This window comes from Bombyx mandarina, chromosome 04, assembly GCF_030267445.1.
Source record: "Bombyx mandarina strain Sakado chromosome 04, ASM3026744v2".
NCBI lineage: Eukaryota > Metazoa > Arthropoda > Insecta > Lepidoptera > Bombycidae > Bombyx > Bombyx mandarina.
In genome coordinates this window covers 14,192,118-14,214,478 of record NC_143211.1, presented here as the reverse complement: position 1 = coordinate 14,214,478, position 22,361 = coordinate 14,192,118, and the positions used below count along the sequence as shown (strand labels likewise).

General features: G+C 37.2%; 1 protein-coding gene across 2 annotated transcripts in view; it reads right to left on the bottom strand.

The window, feature by feature from the left end:
• Positions 1 to 3,516: 3,516 nt before the first annotated feature.
• ck (unconventional myosin-VIIa ck) overlaps positions 3,517 to 22,361 on the bottom strand; it is a 61,994-nt gene continuing 43,149 nt past the window's right edge. For both annotated transcript variants that reach the window (XM_028178382.2, XM_089727115.1), the window contains exons 7-14: positions 21,877 to 22,104; positions 13,292 to 13,531; positions 12,533 to 12,697; positions 11,695 to 11,979; positions 9,131 to 11,599; positions 8,382 to 8,581; positions 5,292 to 5,559; positions 3,517 to 5,130 (exon numbers count right to left, since the gene is read on the bottom strand). In XM_028178382.2, the coding sequence (XP_028034183.2) occupies positions 4,924 to 5,130; positions 5,292 to 5,559; positions 8,382 to 8,581; positions 9,131 to 11,599; positions 11,695 to 11,979; positions 12,533 to 12,697; positions 13,292 to 13,531; positions 21,877 to 22,104 (4,062 nt within the window). In that variant the 3' untranslated portion in view covers positions 3,517 to 4,923. The remainder of the gene's footprint in view (positions 5,131 to 5,291; positions 5,560 to 8,381; positions 8,582 to 9,130; positions 11,600 to 11,694; positions 11,980 to 12,532; positions 12,698 to 13,291; positions 13,532 to 21,876; positions 22,105 to 22,361) is intronic.

Genomic DNA, 22,361 nt, shown 5'->3' with positions numbered 1-22,361 from the left:
TAAGGTGGAGAAAAAGAAAAATAATCATTAATTACAATAATGACATACTTCATAAGCAATAGTAATAATGTTTCAGACTTTAAAGCCAAACAAAACAATCTACAAGAGAGAACGCAAGTGCTTAACGACTTCGATTGAACGTAAAAGATCATTCTAGAAACTAGTCGAATCGTGTCAAGCTGTAAGTTGTTTGACATTGTGAGTAGTTATAACGGACGCGTCACCCGAAATTGCACGTTTAGGATGAGAAATCAGACACGAAATTGCTGTAAATACTAATATTCTTGATGTTAGATAAATGACTTCCTGCTGCATCGTACAATGGAGCCATCATTACCTCCTCAGTCGGTTGGTGAATAGGCCCCTGCCGCCGTGGGAGACTCCCACGTATTTATTACGGATATACATTTTTTACTTGATCCAATTAACCGTTTTTTTTTTCTAAACTAACTTTTACTTTAATTTTTAACACCTATTCAATACAATTGTTTCCTATTTTTTTGTTTCGAGGTTATTTATACATTATCAATACAATAAGACAACTTGTTTTTGAGCTAATAGCCAGAACAATTAAAAGCGAATCTTATGAAAATGATATCAGGATTAATTGTAAAATAATGCAGCAATGCTACGTTAAAATCAAACCTGCAAAGGATAAAGTGAGAAAATCTGGCTTTCTCTTTTGCACGTTCACAATAATGGCAGTGACATCATCATTATGAACCTCCTTTTTTGTAATATATCTAGTAGTTGAATTTAAAAGGTTTTTTACTCGATATATCTTGACTGTTTTCTTATATTTTGTTTTAGACAACAAAATGTTTCAGTTAAATACTAAATCAACTTCCATATTTAGATAGTGTAATTAATTCTAAATCAAAGTAATTCATAAAAAAAATCCTTTAAATAAGGTATCTTAAAACAGCACTCTTATCGTTCAAAATTATTATTTCCCGACAAACGTCAGAAGACAAGAATGAAGATACGTGATTTCTTTATTTGGGTAAATCGCAATTTCCATTATTTTTACCAAATATTAATACGAGGGCGGCACTGAAAATTTCGGGAATTAACGAAGTGACACAACATTACTATTTCCAAATGTATTTATTGCTTTTCGAAGTATTCTCCGCGAAATTTTACACATTTTTCCATACGATGGAACCAATCATTGAAGCAACCATTCCATTCGGAAGTTGGGGTCTCCAAAATGGCCGTTTTGTAGGCGTCCACAGCTTCTTCAGGTGATGAAAATCTCTGTCCAAGCAATTTATTCTTTATTTTAGGGAAAGTATAGAAATCATTAGGGCTTAGGTCGGAGCTGTACGGCGGATGGTCTAATAATTCTATGTTTTCTTGCTCTAAAAACTCTTTTGTTCTGTGCGCGGTGTGAGAACTCGCATTGTGGTGATGGAGGATGATGCGGCGGTTGCAGTTCTCATTACGGAGTTCAGAAACGACCTGTGGCAAACAAATGCTACCATTCTGCATTAACCGTTATTTGTCCCTCAAGAGGAATAGTCGTAACATGGTCGGTTTTGGAGACAAACGTGGCCACCATTTTTTTTACAACACTCCGTGAACGAACAATTTTTGTTGGCTTTAACTCATTTTCGAACACCCAAACTCGTGACTGGTTTTTTGTTTCGGGTTCGTACGCGTATATCCAGGATTCGTCACCTGATACAAAGGAGTTTTCAATTAAAAAGATTTTAATATGACAGGAACAGTGAAAATATTCCATTCCCGATAATTTTAGTAAAGCCTATGTACCACCAAATAATAATAAGGCAGTGATATCATTATTATAGCATACATTGATACTCAAACAGATATTCTATTATATTGCAATGTATTGTAAATATATATATATTTAGAATTAACTTAATGAGTTTTTTTGCTTTTAAAATTCGTTGGTGATTTTAAAAGCTAATCAGTTAAAGGCTTTAAATAAGTACCTACTTATTAAAAGAATAAAAATTTCGTTAAAATTTAAATTTGGTTGACACCTTATGCGCTAAAAAAGTAATGTGCCTAGAAAGTCAAAAAGGGGACAATGTATTAACTTAAAATATTAGCAAAAAATAATATTACTTATTGAAATGTTAAACCCGTAAACGAAACCAAAGGCGGATTGCTTCCGTCCTCATCTGTTTTTACCAAATTCTAACAGCTCGCTTTGGGGAAAATCTATTCATGAATTAATGTAGGGGGTAGGCAGTGGCCCTGGCATTGCTGAAATCCATGGGCGACGGTAACCACTCACCATCAGGTGGGCCGTATGCTCGTCTGCCTACAAGGGCAATAAAAAAATAAACAATAATAAATTTGATAAATAAATAAAAAGAAGAAAGTGAACATTCATACAATCAATGATAACAATTAGGATGAAATTGAATGAAATCAAACAGAATGAGATAAAATAAAATTAAGGAAAAATGGTAGGAAAGGAAATTACTGAGACTTCAGTCGACTTTTTAGAAAAACAACTACAGCTTTGTTTCATTTTCCCACACTTGTGCACTTTCACAGATACAAAACTTACTGTTTAAATCCACCATTATAACACTTTAAATCTGTAGATAAGAAATACGAATTTAACAAAATAAAACAATTCATTAGACTTCGATCTTAGCGTTCCCGCCATAAACCCAAATATAATAACGTTTTAAGAACCTGGTACATCAAGAAACAATGGACCGAGCGAGCATTTTTGTTCTACTGCCGTTGTACAAAAACCTGAGTAAGTACAATTTCCAATTTTATGTTTAATAATATAAAAATTGGACGGGTGTTTTTTTTTTTTATTGCTTAGATGGGTGGACGAGCTCACAGCCCACCTGGTGTTCAGTGGTTACTGGAACCCATAGACATCTACAACTACTAAACAAGTAAATGCGCCACCCACCTTGAGATATAAGTTCTAAGGTCTCAAGTATAGTTACAACGGCTGCCCCATCCTTCGAACCGAAACGCATTACTGCTTCACGGCGGAAATATGTGGGGTGGTGGTACCTATCCGTGCGGACTCCCTAGAGATCCTATCACCAGTGATTACGCAAATTATAATTTTTGCGGGTTTGATTTTTATTACACGATGTTATTCCTTCACCGTGGAAGTCAATCGTGGACATTTGTTTAGTACGTATTTCATTAAAAAAATATATTTTCCTTTCATGGTTTTTCCTTCCTTTTTCCTTTCAAATTCCTTTCATGGTTTTCCCTCAGTGGTATATAAATATTTGTATTGAGATTATTGTTTCACGCTAGTCTTCATCTTCGAAAAGTGATCCTCATAAATAACCCTAGACAGCCGTTAATACAACAGAGCAGACTTCGACCTTCATTTTGGAGCCATTAGCATATATTAATGTATAATCTATGGCAATCGCGTTTGTTGCCATGAATTCCGGTAAAGGATTAAAAACAGCTGGGATGCTGGTTCGTCTTTAATATTCATAGCGATAGTCGCATAGAAACGGGAATAGGTTTACGTTGTTCAAATAAAACACCGAATTTCATTGTGACTCATGTTTACAACCACTCACAAATGCAACTATATGACTTTATAAAAGCAATTTATATTAATAGAACAAACAATATGTCTCCTTAAACATGGCATAACATACGACAATGCTTCACTTCACTTAATATAATATCAATTATCTACTAAATAAATACAAGATAGTTTATAGATTAAACAATACTCCGGTCTTGGGAAGCATACAATGAAAGGGTATTTAGCTAAAAATAGGTTTTAACGAAAACAAAATATTGTGCACTTTGACCGACATTGACATGTCAGGCAAGAAACGATTCTGTTATCTACCCATCCCTTTAAGATCTATGGTTGAAAGTAACATAACATCACTAACTTCATAACACAGGGATTATGTGATTAGTGCGTCTCTGTACACTATAGCGAAGCCATAGTTTAATATATTCTTAGTTCATAATTTCCGATCACCTTATGTCATTAAAAAAATACTTAACAGATCTTTGTATGATAATTAGTTTATCTATATAATATTATTTGATAATTATTACAATTCCATCCTTTGTTTACTATGATTATTTGTTTCCTCGCGGTATATCCTATCTGTCCGTTATCTAGAATTAGTTACCTAGTAACTACCATCGAACTATAAAATTGACAATCACCTACTTGACGGTAACATTTCTAAGATAATGCACAGATACAATATTGAATAAATTAAAATAATAAATGTATTATATTCTTAAAACATTTTAAAAAGCACATTCGACTAAATTGTTTAAAAATACGGTTCAAAACCTACATAATATTTTATTAATATTTGGACGGATATATGCCATGTGGTTAGTTTTTTTTTTTAAATATTATATTAAAATATTGCCATAAAAGCGTAAGTTGGAAAGTATATTTCTGTTTTTAGTATTATAATATGTAATTTTGGGAAAAGAACTTAATTTGAACTTGACATGCTTGAAATTGCAACATCTGAGGGGTCCAAAAGTAAAAATTAATGGTTAATGAAAATCAAATCGTTACTATTTTAATTGGCGCCATCATGTTAACTGTAATTAATACGCTCACCGAACAATGACTCAATTACTTTTTAATTTGTGTTTGAAATAAAATAAAAATGTCCGATATGTAATTAGCATTGTTCGAAATTTGAATTTAAAATACGTCACACCCTAAATTAATTCTGATTAATTTGTTTCAAAACCATTACTTACATACATTGTATTTGCTTTATAACCTCAATGCCCTGTTTCATAATGGTCATTGTTTTACGTATTTGTTTTTTTTTTTCGTTCGTATTATATTTTATAATTTCCTAATTCGTAACTTATTCGGTTTGTTACATTTCACGAGAATTATCTTTGTAATATCTAAACCTTGACTATAACGTATTACACATATTTCAGCTGAAGCATCTATTTCACTCTAACAGAACGTTGTTTGTTCATGTTTGTCAGCATTAGCGATATATAAGAGGTCAGAAGATCGTCCATTTTGTACCCTAGGGAAGTCTCGCAGAGAAGCTTAGAGCCACGGACCAAGTTCCCGATGGTCATGTGGAAATATGTGTTCCCGGACGACCAGTTAGATATTCTTGTAAAAGGGTGCGTCACCAAAATGTCCTGGAATGTAAAGAATTTTCAAGATTCAAGTTATTATTAGCTATTGCATACTACAACATAAACAATTCATAATATTTAAAACAAATAACCCGGAAATAAATTTTTCTATTATTTGCCTCATTAGATCAATTACTTTTGGAAACAGTCACAGTGAAACTCACCTTAGTTTGAGGATGAATCAAACTGACTCCGTGTTTATTGATCGCTATAAGTAAAAGTTCAGGGTAATTTGGTTCCGTAGTTTGTTTGACCTCGAAGAACGCGGATCCAAACGTTGGCCATCTGTATATGACCTTCAGGAACGTTATCTTGGCGTCTTCGGGTGTCATTCCGGCGTCCTGGTTATACGAAGCCACGATGGCGCGCTTCCAATCCGCTGAACTCTGAAGCTTGATGAGGTCGGCCGGCGCCAGCTCGCGGAGCATTTGTCTGCAACATAATTACATTATATATCTATATATCGACGCTTGAAAGGCGAACGTGACTAAGCGACAATGCGTGAACTTTACAGTAGACTAATTTAAACTTGAAATAACTGAAAAAAAATATATTTTAACGAATTTAGGTGTAGGATTGAAATGATTTTAATAGACCTAGAAATATATATTTTTTGCGCATCGAATATGGTTATTGCCTATCGTTTATGTACAAAGCAGTTATTGTCGCTTAGTCACATTTGCCTTTCAAGCGTCGATATATATAAATGAATTGCTGTTCGTTAGTCTCGCTAAAACTCGAGAACGGCTGGACGGATTTGGCTAATTTTGGTCTTGAATTATTCGTGGAAGTCCAAAGGAGGTTTAAAAGGTAGATAAATATGAAAATGTTCAGAATTAAATAAAAATAACAATTTTATTTTCCCTTTGAGGTGTCCCCCGTCGGACAGATTCCTTTTAAATTTATTGATTGAGGCACTACGAAGTCTGCCGGGTCAGCTAGTTACATTATATTACAGACTAGCGACCCGCCCTCGCTTCGCTTCGGAAACATTACATTTTATTATCAATAGCAGAGTCCCGCGATGTTAACCGCGGCTATTTTCGTACCGTGGGTGACGCCGCGGGGCGAAGCTAGTCTAAAAAAGTAACCAAGTTACTCTTTAGATCATCAGATATCTATCAGTGAAAGTCTCGTCAAAATCGGTCCAGCAGTTCCAGAGATTATCCGGAACAAAGAGACAGACAGACAGACAAAATTTAAAAAAATATATTTTGCTGTATGACCGTATATATATTCAAATGCACGTAGTAAAAAGCGGTTATTTCAATGCTACAAACAGACACTCCAATTTTTTTTTTTTTTTATTGCTTATGTGTGTGGACGAGCTCACAGCCCACCTGGTGTTAAGTGGTTACTGGAGCCCATAGACATCTACAACGTAAATGCGCCACACACCTTGAGATATAGTTCTAAGGTCTCAGTATAGTCACAACGGCTGCCCCACCCTTCAAACCGAAACGCATTACTGCTTCACAGCAGAAATAAGCAGGGCGGTGGTACCTACCCGCGCGGACTCACAAGAGGTCCTACCACCAGTAATTACGCAAATTATAATTTTGCGGGTTTGATTTTTATTGCACGATGTTATTCCTTCACCGTGGAAGTCAATCGTGAACATTTGTTGAGTACGTATTTCATTAGAAAAATTGGTACACGCCAGCGAGATTCGAACACCAGTGCATCGCTCGAGACGAATGCACCGGACGTCTTATCCTTTAGGCCACGACGACTTTCTAATTTCTTAAATAATAAATTCTTTCAATTTTATTTATATATATAGATGTTGAAGAACACGATGAGTTTAGAATAGAGAATACTGGTCAACTCTGGAGGAGGCCTTTACCTTTCATCAAGAGGGTTCTTGCTAACAAAATTACATTGAAAAATAAATAAAAAATTAGTCTAACATTAAAATTTAACTATATCTCGTTATCTAGCATAACTTTACTAATATTTTCAATCACACTATTATTCGACATGGAAACATATTTAATAAAACTACTTAAACATAATATTTTTTATCGTTCTTTTAGATGCACTAAACAAAAAAAAGAATTGAACTAGTTAAAAATTCTTTAAGCACGCTTTCTTTTTTCTTTGAAATTGTACCATGTAAAAGCGAGAAATAAAAGGCTTTTAATTTTATTTTTCTTATAACAGATGTGGCATTTGTAAAGAATGGAAACTTCCAGCTCAAGTGTGAAGAATGCTCTACTGGAGATAAATGGTTTCAAACGAATTAGAATTGGTACGATACGATACGCAGAAACCAGACTTGGAGCACTCCCCCTGGGATAAACAGTACAATAGACAGATAATTTAAATTTCATAAAAATAGAAGAAACTAGAGATTGGGGCTGGTTCGATGGAGGTGTTATGCTCCAGATGAGAGTTGACCCGAGTTTCATAGAGTAATGACGATCTGTGAGCGACAAGTCTTCAATTAAGTTACTTAATACGACGCTTGCAGCTGAAAGTAAGTATTGTACTTTTTGACGAAGCATGTTGCTGATAACTCTGTTTATATAATCTGACGAAGCCTGTTGCGGATAATAATATGTACTTTTAACTACCTTTTTTTTAATAAAAAAGAGTATGAAATTACCCACACTTATAGAGAATGTAGAGAAGGAGTGCAGAATGTTAGTATTTTCTTAAATAATGCATTAAAAATACATTAAATCAATAAAAAAAAACATTACACACACTACCGTGTATTTGATACACACACGCATGCATAATATTTGTTTATTGTCAAACTTTTCTTGCTGCTTACAGTTTGTGATCAAATTGAAAATAGATTAATATTGTTTGTCTTTATTAATATTTGTCTATAGTGTAGTCTTGGTGAAATCTGTGATTATAGAAGTAGTCTTTGACAATAGAATCATAATAGTTATACAAACTTACAATTTCAATTAATTATAGTCGAATTTCGACTACCAGTGGACCACTCGTTTTTTTATTGCTTACATAGGTGGACGAGCTCACAGCCCACCTGGTGTTAAGTGGTTACTGGAGCCCATAGACATCTACAACGTAAATGCGCCACCCACCTTGAGATATAAGTTAAAAAATCTCAGTATAGTTACAACGGCTGCCCCACCCTTCAGACCGAAACGCACTACTGCTTCACGGCTGAAATAGGCGGCGTGGTGGTACCTACCCGCGCGGACTCACAAGAGGTCCTACCACTAGTTATAAAAACTTAATATTTATGAGACATTAACAAGAAGAGAGCGACGACTTACGGAATAGCTTGCAACTCCTGCTTGTTGTCCCCGAACCTCGCTCTGTAGGCGAGGGCGGCGAGCCGGGCGGCCTCCTCGCGGCCGCAGCGGTGGTAGCCGCGCAGCAACTTCGGAAGCTCCTGGTGGAAGTGGAAGATGACATCTGCTGCCCTGTCTTTACCCGGAACTGTGTTGGTCCATAGCTTTTTCATAAAGAATACCTGGAATTAATTCATTAATTTAGAACTCTTTTCATTACGAGTTTGAAAATTATTTTAAGTTTATACAGTTCAGAAGTCGTCGTGGCCTAAAGGATAAGACGTCCGGTGCATTCGTATGTAGCGATGCACCGGTGTTCGAATCCCGCAGGCGGGTACCAATTTTTCTTTTTTCTAATGAAATATGTATTTTTAACAAATGTTCACGATTGACTTCCACGGTGAAGGAATAATATCGTGAAGCGATAGCGTGATATCGTAAAAATAAAACTCGAAAAATTATAATTTGCGTAATTACTGGCGGTAGGACCTCTTGTGAGTCCGCGCGGGTAGGTACCACCACGCCGCCTATTTCAGCCGTGAAGCAGTAATGCGTTTCGGTTTGAAGGGTGGGGCAGCCGTTGTAACTATACTGAGACCTTAGAACTTATATCACAAGGTGGGTTGCGTATTTACGTTGTAGATGTATATGGGCTCCAGTAACCACTTAACACCAGGTGGGGTGTGAGCTCGTCCACCCATCTAAGCAATAAAAAAGAGTTACAAACTTACTTGATACGTAAACTGTGGTATGATTCCGTCGCGTGTAGGACGCGCCTTCTTAATCCAATCAGTCAGATGCCGCACGAAGTCGAAAAAGAAATCTCCCTCCGGCACCGATATCACCTTATCAGCTATCTTAACGAACAAACTAAAGCCTTCACTAGATCTGAGATTCAGTCTTTGAGCGATGTTTTGGCAGAAATCTTTCGCTCGAGTAGACGAGTCCACTTCGAAAGCTTCATCGGTGTCGTCGGGGAAGTACACCTTGTGAAATATCTGAGTTGTCTTGTGTTGTATAGCTTCCACCTCCACTTGGTGCGGCGGATACTTCCTCTGTCCGTTTCGGAGCGTCTTTTGCAGTCTTTGAAGTGAGTCTTGAGCGATAGGATACCTTCTGGTTCTCAGAAATAAAGTTAATTCCCTAAGCAGCCCCTGACTACAAGCGAATAGCCCCGTAGCCAACCACATTAATTCCCAGCCCCGTTCTTCAGACATTCTATTTCTATTATCAGTGAGCTGTTTCATTATTTGGCAGTAAATTTCGTCGCGTAATATTTCATGTTTCAGAGGTCCATCGAAAATATGATCGGTGTATTCGTTGCCGATACGGGGGCGCTTGGAAGGTAGGTCACTCATGTACTTTAGTATGGCCGTAAAAGCGAAACAGGCCTCTTCTGCCAGCTCTTCTTTTGCTTGCAACTTTTTGAGCAAAGGTTGTTTTATTGGTTCTCTGGAGTGTCTCCACAGTTCTTCAGAGCCGCCTCGTTTGGCCGTTGATAATGTTAGGCCCTTGGAAGCTGTGCGTTTTGGTGGTAATCTGAAATGGTCAAGAGCGTATTCTAACAGCGTATGAGGTTTGTCTTTCGATTCAGTTCCATTGAAGGTACTCGTAGGGGGTCTTCGACCGTGTTGTGCGCCTTCTTGACAGAACAAAGCTAGTATATCTGGCGGTGGCTTCGTTAAAGCGGGTAGCACGTATACTGTTTCCGCAGGGAAGTCTCCTCTTTCCATAGTCCTTTCGCAACGACCAATACACCATCCATTATTTAAGACCGATTCACCTGTACTTTCTTCTTCCAACACTATTAGATCCCCTTTTTGGAATGTCAAGAAACTGGACCCCTCGCCTGGAGCTTTGTAATCTTGTAAAGCAATCACGAACTTTGATCTTTTCTTTAGTCCCTCTAAGAAGTAAACTACTAAATCTCGTATGTCCTCTGCATTCGGACTTTGGAATGTGAATTCTTCACCTCTTACGGTATTTAAACTGAACGTTTGAGTGAACACTTTATTTGTCTTCTGACTTGCGACAGTTGTGATTTCCGGGAACGACAATTCTAACAAGACTTGTTCTTGATCGTCCACAACATAAACACCGGTCCAATTAACGGCTATTATGACATCGTTTTTAGGTAAATTCGGCCCGGAATTTCTGTAGGCTTCGTAGAACCTAGAGAACAACAGGGGCCATTTGAATTTTGCGTAACTCACAACATCTTCTTTGACTTTGTAAGCGGGAACTTTCTCTTTGACGTAGTAACTCTTTTTGTATGCCTGCACGACGAGTGCGCCCCATCTATCAACGGCTTTCTCTACTCCTGTCAAACAATAATCCGGTATGTAGTTGGGTAACAGCGTGTAGAGTCGTTCCGCGTTCATGTCTTGCCCGTATTCGATGTAATACTGTTGGGCAGCTATCATGGCCAGGTCTTCTTCTTTATCGCATCTGTATTCGCCGAATTTAACCCCTCGCACGACTTGCTGATAAATCAAATTCGTCGCTACTTGATCCTCGGTAGGGTCGTGCCAGGGAGCGAAAATTTCCTTTCTAAAGAATAATCTCCAGGGCGCATTTCTTTCTTGTGCGCCTTGTTCTTTTGCGTATTGCTCGCACTGTGATATCGCATCCATTACGTGGTCGCCCCCGCTGCCGAGCGAGCTCACCTTGTCGAACAAGGCTATGTACAGCGAAAAACCGAACTGATCTCTCAGGCCGATTTTGTCCGAGAGTTGGTTACAAAGCTCTCTGGCTGTTGTCGCGGAATCGGCTAATAAAGTTTTTGTATTGCCGTCCATAAACGTTATTGGCAACATTATGGGTTTTTTAGATTTAGTGGCCTGAAGTTCTAACCACGAGGGGGGCTGGTTTCTCGTGCCGTTATTAAATGTTCTTTTCAATCGATCCTCACAGTACGGAGCGTAGCCCGGAGGGCCTTCCCTGATAAAGGCTCTGAGATAATTGACAAACTTCTCACTTGGTGCAAAACACCCAACACACAACGACAGGAGGATCCATCCTCGGGCGTGAGAGGATTTCGATGGATTGTTAGTCAGCTGTTTGCAGATCTGACAATATATTTCGTCTCTTAGCTCTGCACGGAGAATGCCGTGACCGATTATGAAATGAAGTTTTTCTAAGTTCGAAGTTGGACGCGACTCCAGCCACGACTGATAGCTGTCTGCAGTATATTCCTCGTCCTGAAAAAGGTAAGTCAATGTTTTAGTTACAACTAACATCATCAAAAGTAGCATGGACAGTGTACTTGAACTTGTGTGCTCTAGTTATCAATTACCTGTAGCTTCCTCCTGACGTCTTCACCCAGCTTATTCTTTCTCTTCAACGTTAGAGACACCAGTTTGTGTCTGATCGACCTTGGCTTTTGCTTATTTAGGTAAGCATCCGGGTCGACGCCCATCATCTGCGCCTCTTGAAACTCCTTCGACCTGATGAAGTTCCTGCCCAACGTAGCCGTGACTTTGGACATGACCGACGTATTGTCGCGATCCATTGTGTGATATCTAGGCTCCGCCAGGTCTCCAGTGAAACGCAGAATCGTGACCCATAACGCTTGCGCTGCCTGCAATGCAATTGTTATCAGATTTCGAAGTTACGTCCGATGAATATGGCAGATAAACTGCTAATACAACACAAGCGATAACGCCATATTTTAATGACATGTATTAATTCATTTTTAATACGCTTTTATTAGCTTCAGACGTATGTATGTTTGTAACGGAATCTTTGAACATAATTTTGACCCCCTTCAAAACGTCGGTTTAACTCGAAATTTGGTATACTTATTAAGGCCCACGCTTTTTAACAATAAAATAATTTTTTCCTACACTATTTTTAATTTAAATTTATTAAAATGTATTTTAAATTTTTTAGTTGAATTTTCTATAAAAGCCTATTTTCTTAGTTTCTTTAATATAAAATATTTTTTTTATATAAATTAAGTGACACAAACCTTTATTGTGTACCTTGACAGTGCTACTAATCTGCATTACACGAATGACGTATTTAAATTTACCAAAAAGAATTGCGCTCGTTTTTTTAAATAAAAAATTTCTAAATCATACTTATTACAAAAAATAATTAAAGTTTGATAACCCTAAAAAATATGAAATTACCAATTGATCTCCCTGCGTTAATAAAGGCAGTAATGGATGTTTCAGTGATTTCCTAGAGTACTGATGTGTGACATTTCCTTGGAAGTAAGTTGCGGCAAACTTCTGGAACTTGAACTCTGAAAGGTCCTCTTCATCTTCGGAAGTGGTCTGCATTGGTGTCACCATCTGCAAATCAAAGTGAGATAACGCTACTATGGTTAAACTTCAGTTCCTAATCTTAAAATCCCAATTTTATCAGTTTTACATTGAAATTATAGGAAAATTTTTAACTATACTTGAGACATTAAAACTTATATCTCCCGGTGGATGGCGCATTTACGTTGTAGATGTCTATGGGCTCCAGTAACCACTAAACACTAGATGGGCTGTGAGCTCGTCCAACCATATAAGCAATAAATAAAAAACTGTTTTCTAATTTTAATAATGTATTTGTTATTCGATACGGCTCTATGTACCTTCTGTTCATTATCATACCAGACTTATAACTTGATACAGTTGTATTTTGTAACGTGACCCAAAAATACAACAAAACAATGTTTATATTTTTTACAATATACCTTCGATAAGATGAAATACAACTATATATTTTTATTGCCCTTGCAGGCAAACGAGCATACGGCCCCCCTGATGATGAGTGGTTACCGTTGCCCATGGACTTCAACAATGCCAGAGGCAGAGCCAAGCCGCTGCCTACCGTTAAGTATTCTCCACAGGCCTCGTTTGAAGAAGATAAATATTAGTAAAAATAAATCAACTTACTTCTTGTTGATCAGCTCTCATTTGCGGCAAGTCACTGAAAATGGATGTGTCCTTAGGCGCTGGGGCTTCACTGCTAGAGTCGGGCAGGAAATCAAACATGGCCTCCACGAGTTTACTGTCGTCGACAGGTTCGTCTTGCTTCCGGGCCGCTTCCTGCAGCAACGTCCTCTTGGCTTCCAATTGTCGCTTCTCTTCCAGAGCTAATTCAGCTTCACGCCTTTCCAATTCGTACATACGCTCCTGTTGATAAAGCATTTTTAAAATGAATCATTGGAGAGAGAGAGAGATAGAATACACTTCATTGCACACCAAAACACAATTTACATTCAAAAAACAATAAAAAAATAAAAAAAGATACATTGGTATAATAGGCGGTCTTATCGCTAAAAGCGATCTCTTCCAGGCAACCGTTTAATTTACAGAAAGCACAGTTAGGAGGAGCACAGTTAATAGTCAAAAGATTGACGTATTAAAACGCGTTCTATATATACGGCGATTATTATTATACTGATTAATTGTACAGGACATTAACAGGATTCAATAAAAAACTATATCGATTTTATTAATTTTTACACTCACGACCGAAAAATTGTACGCGACGTTTGTGCAAGTGCATTTCCACCAGGTATTCATCATTTTGAACGCACGTCCAGCTAACCTCGCTCACAGCACATAACAGTTGGTTACGTGAACTCGAGGAGTTATCCAAGCAAGTTGTTGCTTGCGTTTTCGTAACGGGCACGGTTGAATGGGCAGCCGCAAGGTAACGTTCACACGAAATTATATGTTTCGATAATACATGTAAGTGTAGTACAGTGTCTCGAGTTAATTCCACAGTAGTTTGATTGCCATTTATCGCAACAGTTGATTTCGTTTCTTTGATTATACGTCGTGGCTTGATCAGCCGATATCAGAGACATAAGCTTAAATTCACTTTTACCATTTGGATATTCTCAAAGTTTCTAAAACGCTTCATAGCATAACTTTGCGTAAACAATTCAAAATAAACGGTAAAGTTGACGGCAAGAGATCTTGGGGTCGCTGTCTCGTCTCAGTAAATAGACTAAATCAAATTTCATGAAGACACTTGTAATTTGGGGATAACATTTTTTCAGATAATTAAATGACAGACCAATGCCGGCATCATGTTAAAATTATAATGCCGATTAATACTACAGTAATTCATCAACTAGTCTCACAGTCCTGGCTGACATCAGACCGGACGGTTTAATACATATTAGTGATTGAATTCGCTATTCCGAAAGACCTGAATAGAGATAAATTTAAGGTACCTAACGAATAAAATAAGGTCATTATTAATAATCCGACCATAATCAAGTATATAAAATGAAAATAACGCGTTATTTATAGAGCTATTACCAACAGATATTACTATCTTAAAATTAGGATTGTCTACTGGATTACCTTTTAAGCTCCAACCGTGTGCTACGGCTCTAAATCCAATTTTTCCAAAACTATTTCTAATCTATACTTTTCATTTACAGAAAGATTTCGTTTGAAGTTCATTGTTCCGAAAAAATGTTTAGATTTTTTTTATAAAAACTGCAGACATCCTGTCTACGAATGCGCAATATGATATTTGAGTCAAATCTAGAAGATACTCGTATCAAAGTTGATATTGAAAATTGATATCAGAAATTCTGTTTTTAGGTTTGGTGATTTTACGAGCACTTAATTTAGTTATACTCTTTCATCGCTACCGATAATCAAAACTGATGAACTTGATTATAACCAACTAGATTTTATACAGGCTGTTTATTGATTCGGCAACTATTACAAATTACAATTATGGAACATAATATATTCTCAGATAATCTGACGTACGAGGATTAATTCTGCTATTTTTTTACTAAAAAAATAAAAGTAAACAATAGGTTAAATAATTACTAATCTTCCCATTTATTCTTTATTTTTGTGCATATTCATTTAAACTTCATAAATTATTGTTAGATAATAAAGTTTATTTCTGTATTCAAATATTACGGCAAGAAGCATTTTAATTGTAAATACATGCCTACCACGATTTCGCATGACCTTTATTAGAAAAGAATAGCATCATGTACTAAGAATTAAACTCACAAAGTTTATTTTAATTTTATGGCGGTAGCCATAATACAACACAAGATATTTGACAGATGCCTGAATCTCGCTTACGACATTTTCAAGATAAGCTTGCATGCTTGCTAGCTCCGAACAGCAACATCGGACCGGATATTGCTCGTTAGGTCTACCGAGCAATATCACCCGCTTGGTGGAAGATCTTCTCTTTGTCGTTAAGCCTTCCACAGTTTAATTGATGGCGTGAATTGGCCTGATTATTTAATTACTGATGTTAGGGCACTTTATTAATCCGCACGGGTATATCCAAGCATAGTGTATGCTTTTGCCATTAAGCAGCCCTGCCTTTTGCTTTTTTAGTCGGACAATAAAATCGAAAATTAGATTTCGTGTTATAAGGTTAATAGTCATTTACCTTGTGATTATCTGTAGACTCCAGTAATTACTACTAACCAAGTCGGTCGAGAGTTTCTTCTGCCTGTCTAAAGCATTTTCAAAAATAAAATGCAAATAAGCAATTTGATTATAGACGTTGATTTCCTGGTGGATTTTTACTGGTGGTAGGACCTCTTGTGAGTTCGCACGGGTAGGTACCACCTCCCTGCCTATTTCAGCCGTGAAGCAGTAATGCGGTGGGGCAGCTGTTGTAACTATACTGAGACCTTAGAACTTATATCTCAAGGTGCGTGGCGCATTTACGTTGTAGATGTCTATGGGCTCCAGTAACCACTTAACACCAGGTGGGCTGTGAGCTCGTACACTCATCTAAGCAATAAAAAAAAAGGTGTATAGCTCTTAGAATAACTTCCCCGTCGATATACTGCTTGGAAAAATAGCATTCAATAACAATTTTCCTTAGTTCACTTACGAAAAAGTGATGGCGACCTTTTAACTCGTTTTCTGAAAAATCGAAAACATCTACCTGTATAGGAAATCCGGACCCGGCTCCAACAGTTCTGAGTATTTTAATGACGTTTGTATTAATTTAATTAGAGTTAAGCATCTCTTGATTTTTTGTAGTTACCGACAATCGGAAATAATATTCAGTTCATCTCTAACCTTAGTTGCTGGTGTTTACAGCTGATTTATTAAAATCTAAATAAATCCTTTGTCTATATTATTTTCGTCATCGTCAATGGTAACGTACATCATATTGTATTTTTATTTAGACAAACTTTGTAATAAGGCCCGATAGTTTTATCTCGCCCTGCATTTTTATTTTATTGTCCTTGTAGGCAGACGAGCATACGGCCCACCTGATGATGAGTGGTTACCGTCGTCCATGGAACTTTAGTATTGCCAGGGGCGGAACAAAGCCGCTGCCTACAAATTGCTGCCGCATATTTAGTAATCTAATTTTCATCTTTTCGTTTAATTATTTGTTCAACGTGATTCCTTAAAATATGTACATATATTATTATGACACAATACAGGCTTAGTGATCTTATGCAGGATCAATACAAAATCAACAGGAATACAGAATGTAACCTATCGTTCTTTTGCCTCAGAGACAAAGCTAATTTATTAAATACAAATGTTGAAAGAGTGTTTTTTTTTATTGCTTAGATGGGTGGACGATCTCACGGCCCACCGGGTGTTAAGTGGTTACCGGAGCCCATAGACATTTACAACGTAAATGCCGCCACTCACCTTGAGATATGAGTTCTAAGGTCTCAGTTTTTACAGTACAATGCCTGCCTCACCCTTGAAACTGAAACGCATTACTGTTTCACGGCAGAAATAGACAGGGTGGTGGTACCTACCCGTGCGAACTCACAAGACGTCCTACCACCAGTACTTACGCAAATTATAATTTTGCGGGTGTAGGGTGCGGTGTGAGTTTGTTATTTAAAGATTATGTTGCTTAAAAATGTTTATTGTTAAAATATAAAGTAAATCAATTAAATGTTAATGTTATGAATGCCCCCGGGTGACGCGGTTGTTGATCGTGCACTAACGATTTGTGGAAATAAAGTTAACGCGTCACGCGAATTATGCTAACAAAGATGTTCGGTAATATATCACCGAACAGCGGGTTTGATTTTTATTAGGTACACGACGTTATTCCTTCACCGTGGAAGTCAATCGTAAATATTTATTATGTACGTATTTCATTAGAAAAATTGCCTGCGGGGTACGAACACCAATGCATCCCAAGATACAAATGTACCGGACGTCATATCCTTTAGGCCTAAAAGAAGTGTTAGAATATTAAGGAAAAAATAACTACGCCTTTTTATTAAGATTTTATACGTCGTGTTTGGAAACCGTTCTTTATATTGAAGATTTTAATGCATTCACTTTGCTTTGTCTATTAACTCCGATGAACTGTGGGCTTAGTGAGAGTTTTTTAACGTTCTCTATAGTGTAAAAGTTAAGTCAAATTTGTATGGAGTTGGAAAGTTTGCCTGCGTTTGCCGCTAGAGGCGCTGTTCCAACTGCATACTTTCAAGTAACTTTTACGTTATCGAGAACGTTAAAAAACTCGCACTAAGCACACTAAAAGGAAACTTCTTGGCTCTGCTTGGCTATCCGTTTAAGTAAATAAAAGTTTTATTTATTTGGAAACTAAATAAGTTCAATCATTCCCGACAGGGACGTCTTAAACTAGGATGGGGCCCTTGGGCACACAAGAATTTGAGGCCCTTTTGGAAAGTAAAAAAAGCGAATTATAATAATATTTTTTTACTGAGTATGAGACCACTTATTATAACAATCAAATACAGTATGATATAATATGTCATTAATGATATTAGAATTCTGCTGGTTTTTTGGTTACGATTTCGATAACGGTTTCTTTCGGGATTTCTGTTGAGCAAAATCTTCTATTACAGGCATAGTATATGCCTTGTAAATACCTTCTGATTACTGATTTGTGAAAAAAGTGTAATGTGCCCGATAAAAATGTTTTGAGAATAAACGTGTGAGAGAAATTGTCGGTATTTCGGGGCCCCTTGAGAATGGGGGCCCTGGGCACGGGACCCGTATGCCCTTATGGTAAAGACGGTATTGAGTCCCGACACAACTGGAAAGATGATATGTAATGAGAAAAACAATATTCGTAATGATGTTGTTGACCATAGAGTACGTTTAATGGATCTTGATTGAATCTTAGTAGGTAGATATTCTTGCAATACACGCTTTAGTTAACAAGAACATACTTGATTGTAATTCGTAGTTTCAAAAGCCATTAGAAATAACAAATACCTTGTTATGATATGCAATCTCTTTTTATAAAATTTCCAAATTGGAGATTAAAAAAATGGCATTCTCATGGCTTTGATAAAATTTACAATATTTTAACGGTGTTGCTTTAACTATCTTAGATAAATTTTATCTGCAATTAAATCGGATCTCACTTGTTTTGAGCAGATCGTGATTAAAATTAATCGGCCTGAGATCTCTTTGATACGTTCCGACTTCATTGGTATTGAATTTTTTTTTTTTTTTAAAGTACACGTGTTAGTCTTAAAATTTCATATAATATATTGGCTTTGCATTAAGCGGAGTTTTGTCGTGCTAAAACCAAGAAAGAAATCAGATAAGTAATTTTACTGTGAGCGTCCAAATGCGTAAGACGCCCGGTGAAAATGCTTACATGTGTGGTAAATGAAAGAATTACTTACATACTGGTAGTGAGACTACCCGAGTCACGCGCGAATCAGTTATCTGTTCCAATTTGATGGTTTTGTTGTTCTTCGTTTCCCTACCTAATACTTGGTAGCCTAAGAAGCAAGTCCGCGTTCGTAGTCGTAGGTGAGCTCACAGGTTCTATCTGACTAGGGATGTCCGTCGTCTGGGTCAGATATGACAATTTGAGAAATGGGGCATTTCCCTCTATAGCCTCTTATGAGCCTTGGCAATGGACTCGGGCAGTTGTTAACTATTATATAAGGCCATCCAACCACCTGAGCTTAAGTTATTACGCATGAAATCCTCTACCATTGAGACATAGACCTCAAGTCGATAATGTCATTAACGTTGTAATGTATATGGTCCCTGGGAATCAATTGACATCATGCGGGCTGTAAACTCATTCATTCGGTTATGTATATGTTATGGTCTGCTATTATTTAGTATACTGCTCATGTTTTCAGCTTGTAAATTAATAATAATATTAAAGTTTTGTTTGAGTATAAGTCCGTGGAACAAAGAAAAAATGAATAAATAAATAAAAATTGCAATTTTGTTTAACGGTCTCCATTGACGAATGTGTTCGATATAGGAAATCTTAGATGTTTACAAGCATTAGTAATTAACGTTGTTAGATATTTTATTGATAATTGTGGCCGTTGATTCGTTCTGTGCTAGTGTGGTAATCATTTTTGATATTACCGACGAAAGCAGACATTCGGGCGTCGATTTACCGGATATCGCTATCAATTTAATCTTGTACAAATTTGTTCATTTGACAGTGGTGATTTTGATAGGTAAAGGCTCGCTTCATTCTCGAGAGAAGCAAGTAACTCTTCAGAGCCCTTTTTAGTTACACATCCATCCAAATACGTAAGCGATTTGATTACTCAGTATACCTTCAGTTTTATGAATACTTTTTTAAAAATGTATGTGTTAATGTATTAATTTTCGATAATAGATTATGAATTTGTGTGATCCCTGAAAATAATGTGTGAAGTTCACCATCTCCAAATCACACACACTTGTAATTTCTTTATATAAGACCGGGTGTCGAGTGTAGCCCATAAGATTAGTAAAAAAAATCGATCGCCAAAAATAACAATGCACGTCAGATTGAGGTATGTTAATTACTATTTTAAAATAGTGTATTTAGAATATCTTACGATTTGACGTGCATGACGTTAGAGAGTGGAAGGGTTACAAAGTGGCGAAAGAAGGCGGATGATTATCATTATCGAGCGCAGGTTTTTTTTCAATATTGAAGGAAACAATGCTCATATTATAATAACAAAAATACTGGTGGTAGGATGTCTTGTGAGTCCGCACGGGTAGGTACCACCGCCCTGCCTATCTCTGCCGTGAAGCAGTAATGCGTTTTGGTTTGAAGGGTGGGGCTGCCGTTGTAACTATACTGAGACCTTAGAACTCATATCTCAAGGTGAGTTGCGGCATTTACGTCGTAAATGTCTATAAGCTCCAGTAACCAGAGATCCGGCGAGAAACTCAGTGGGCGAGTGAAAACATTTTTATGGTTAACTTAATGAACCCTCGAATCGCGAATATTTTTTTCTGTTTTCTATCTTTCCGGATGGCTACCCTCACAACGCGAATTGGCAGATGAATATACGTATTATACCTATATGAATTGAGCTATTTTGCACCATTGAGATCAGAAACACTTATTATATATTTTATTAATATTATTTATATTTATTAATTTTATTTTCAAAGATGGAAAGCTAGTGATAGTTTTTACAGAACCCTTATTTTTTTTCGACGACATATATTATCACATTCTTTCTTGGAGCCCTCGGCCACATGTTGAGGAAGATCAAATTAAAATCAAGGCAAGAAAATTAATTGTGCTTATTTTCTAAACTAAAGGGAAGGTCTTCTACTGAAGCCTTTACTTAGTACACCGATGATATAAGTGTTGTTGTCGGAATTTGTACTAAGGCAAGATTTTCTTGAATTAGTCGTTTTCGATTATTGTGGATTTCTTCGAGATTTTGATTATAGCCGCAACTATAACAGCTCCTTAGCGTACGTTATATCCTTTAAAATTCATTTACAATAATCCGAGTAATGATTCGCGATAAAAATATTAATATGGCAGATTGTAGGTGCAGTAGCATTCTTCAAGCACATTGTTATATTGTATTTTATTTATTGTGGTAGAGAAATAGAAAGCCTGTCAAAACTAAAACACGTAAATTACACTATATTCTTATTTTAAATGTTGTTTAATATACTGTAACTTGCCGTTAAATAAAACTTGCATAATAATTGCGTTGTTTAACCAAACATAGAAATGTGTGCGTGGTACGTCCGGTCACCGTCCTCGTCGAACCCGTCGCTTGCGACGAAGGGCTCGACGAGCGAATTAACCCACAGACACAGCCCACTGAGTTTCTCACCGGATCTTCTCAGTGGGTCGCGTTTCCGATTCGGAGGTAGATTCTGCGAAGCACTGCTCTTGCTAGGGCCAGTGTTAGCATCACTCCGGCTTGAGCCCCGTGAGCTCATCTATGTTCGAATTGTATAATTCCTAAACGCATCTTTATTTTAATACCAACTGACAGCTGTCACTCGCCTAATATGTGTCAATGTCATTCGTGTAGACGCCCTCTTTCTTCTTGCGTCGTCAATGACTACTGACACAAAAAAGTGTATCGCCGTTAGAATAAAAAACTATCCATGAAAATCTGCGCCTTTTTTATAAGAAACCCAGACGATCACTCCCAACAACCTACTAGTTAAGGTTATGCTGAAATAGCCTCTCAAGGCTATCGGCTTAGGTAGGAAAAAAAAGTGGTACGTTGAAAGGCCGAAATCGGTCGCGGTACTTTACACGTAACATCAAAACTTACCCTATAGTTTTGTTCGGCGATCTCCTTGGCGCGCGTGTTCCCCTGGTGGTGCAGGCGCTGCTCCTCCTGGCGCCGCAGCCGCAGCGCCTCGCGGTGCGCGCGCTCCTCGGCCGCGAGCCGCCGGTAGCGCCGCACCGCAATCAGCCGCCGCACGTGGCTCTGGATCTTCACTATCGCCCACATCTTGTGGCCGTACGACCTCCGCACCAAGTACCCGCGAGCCGCAGCCTAACAGTGTAATATCACATCTTTAAATTATCGAGTCTTGAAAATGTCCCATTTATTTACATTTTATATAATTTTAAGGCGACTCTCATCTCAATCTCAAATACCATGTGTTTATTGACGTTCTTAGTATTTATAAGTTATGGGAGCTTTATATACCCGTTATAATAAGGCTGTTAAAGGGTGTATAATTCATAATATAAATGAATAACGACATATGAAAATAATTGTTTTTTTGTGGCCATCTATTATTTTTCTTT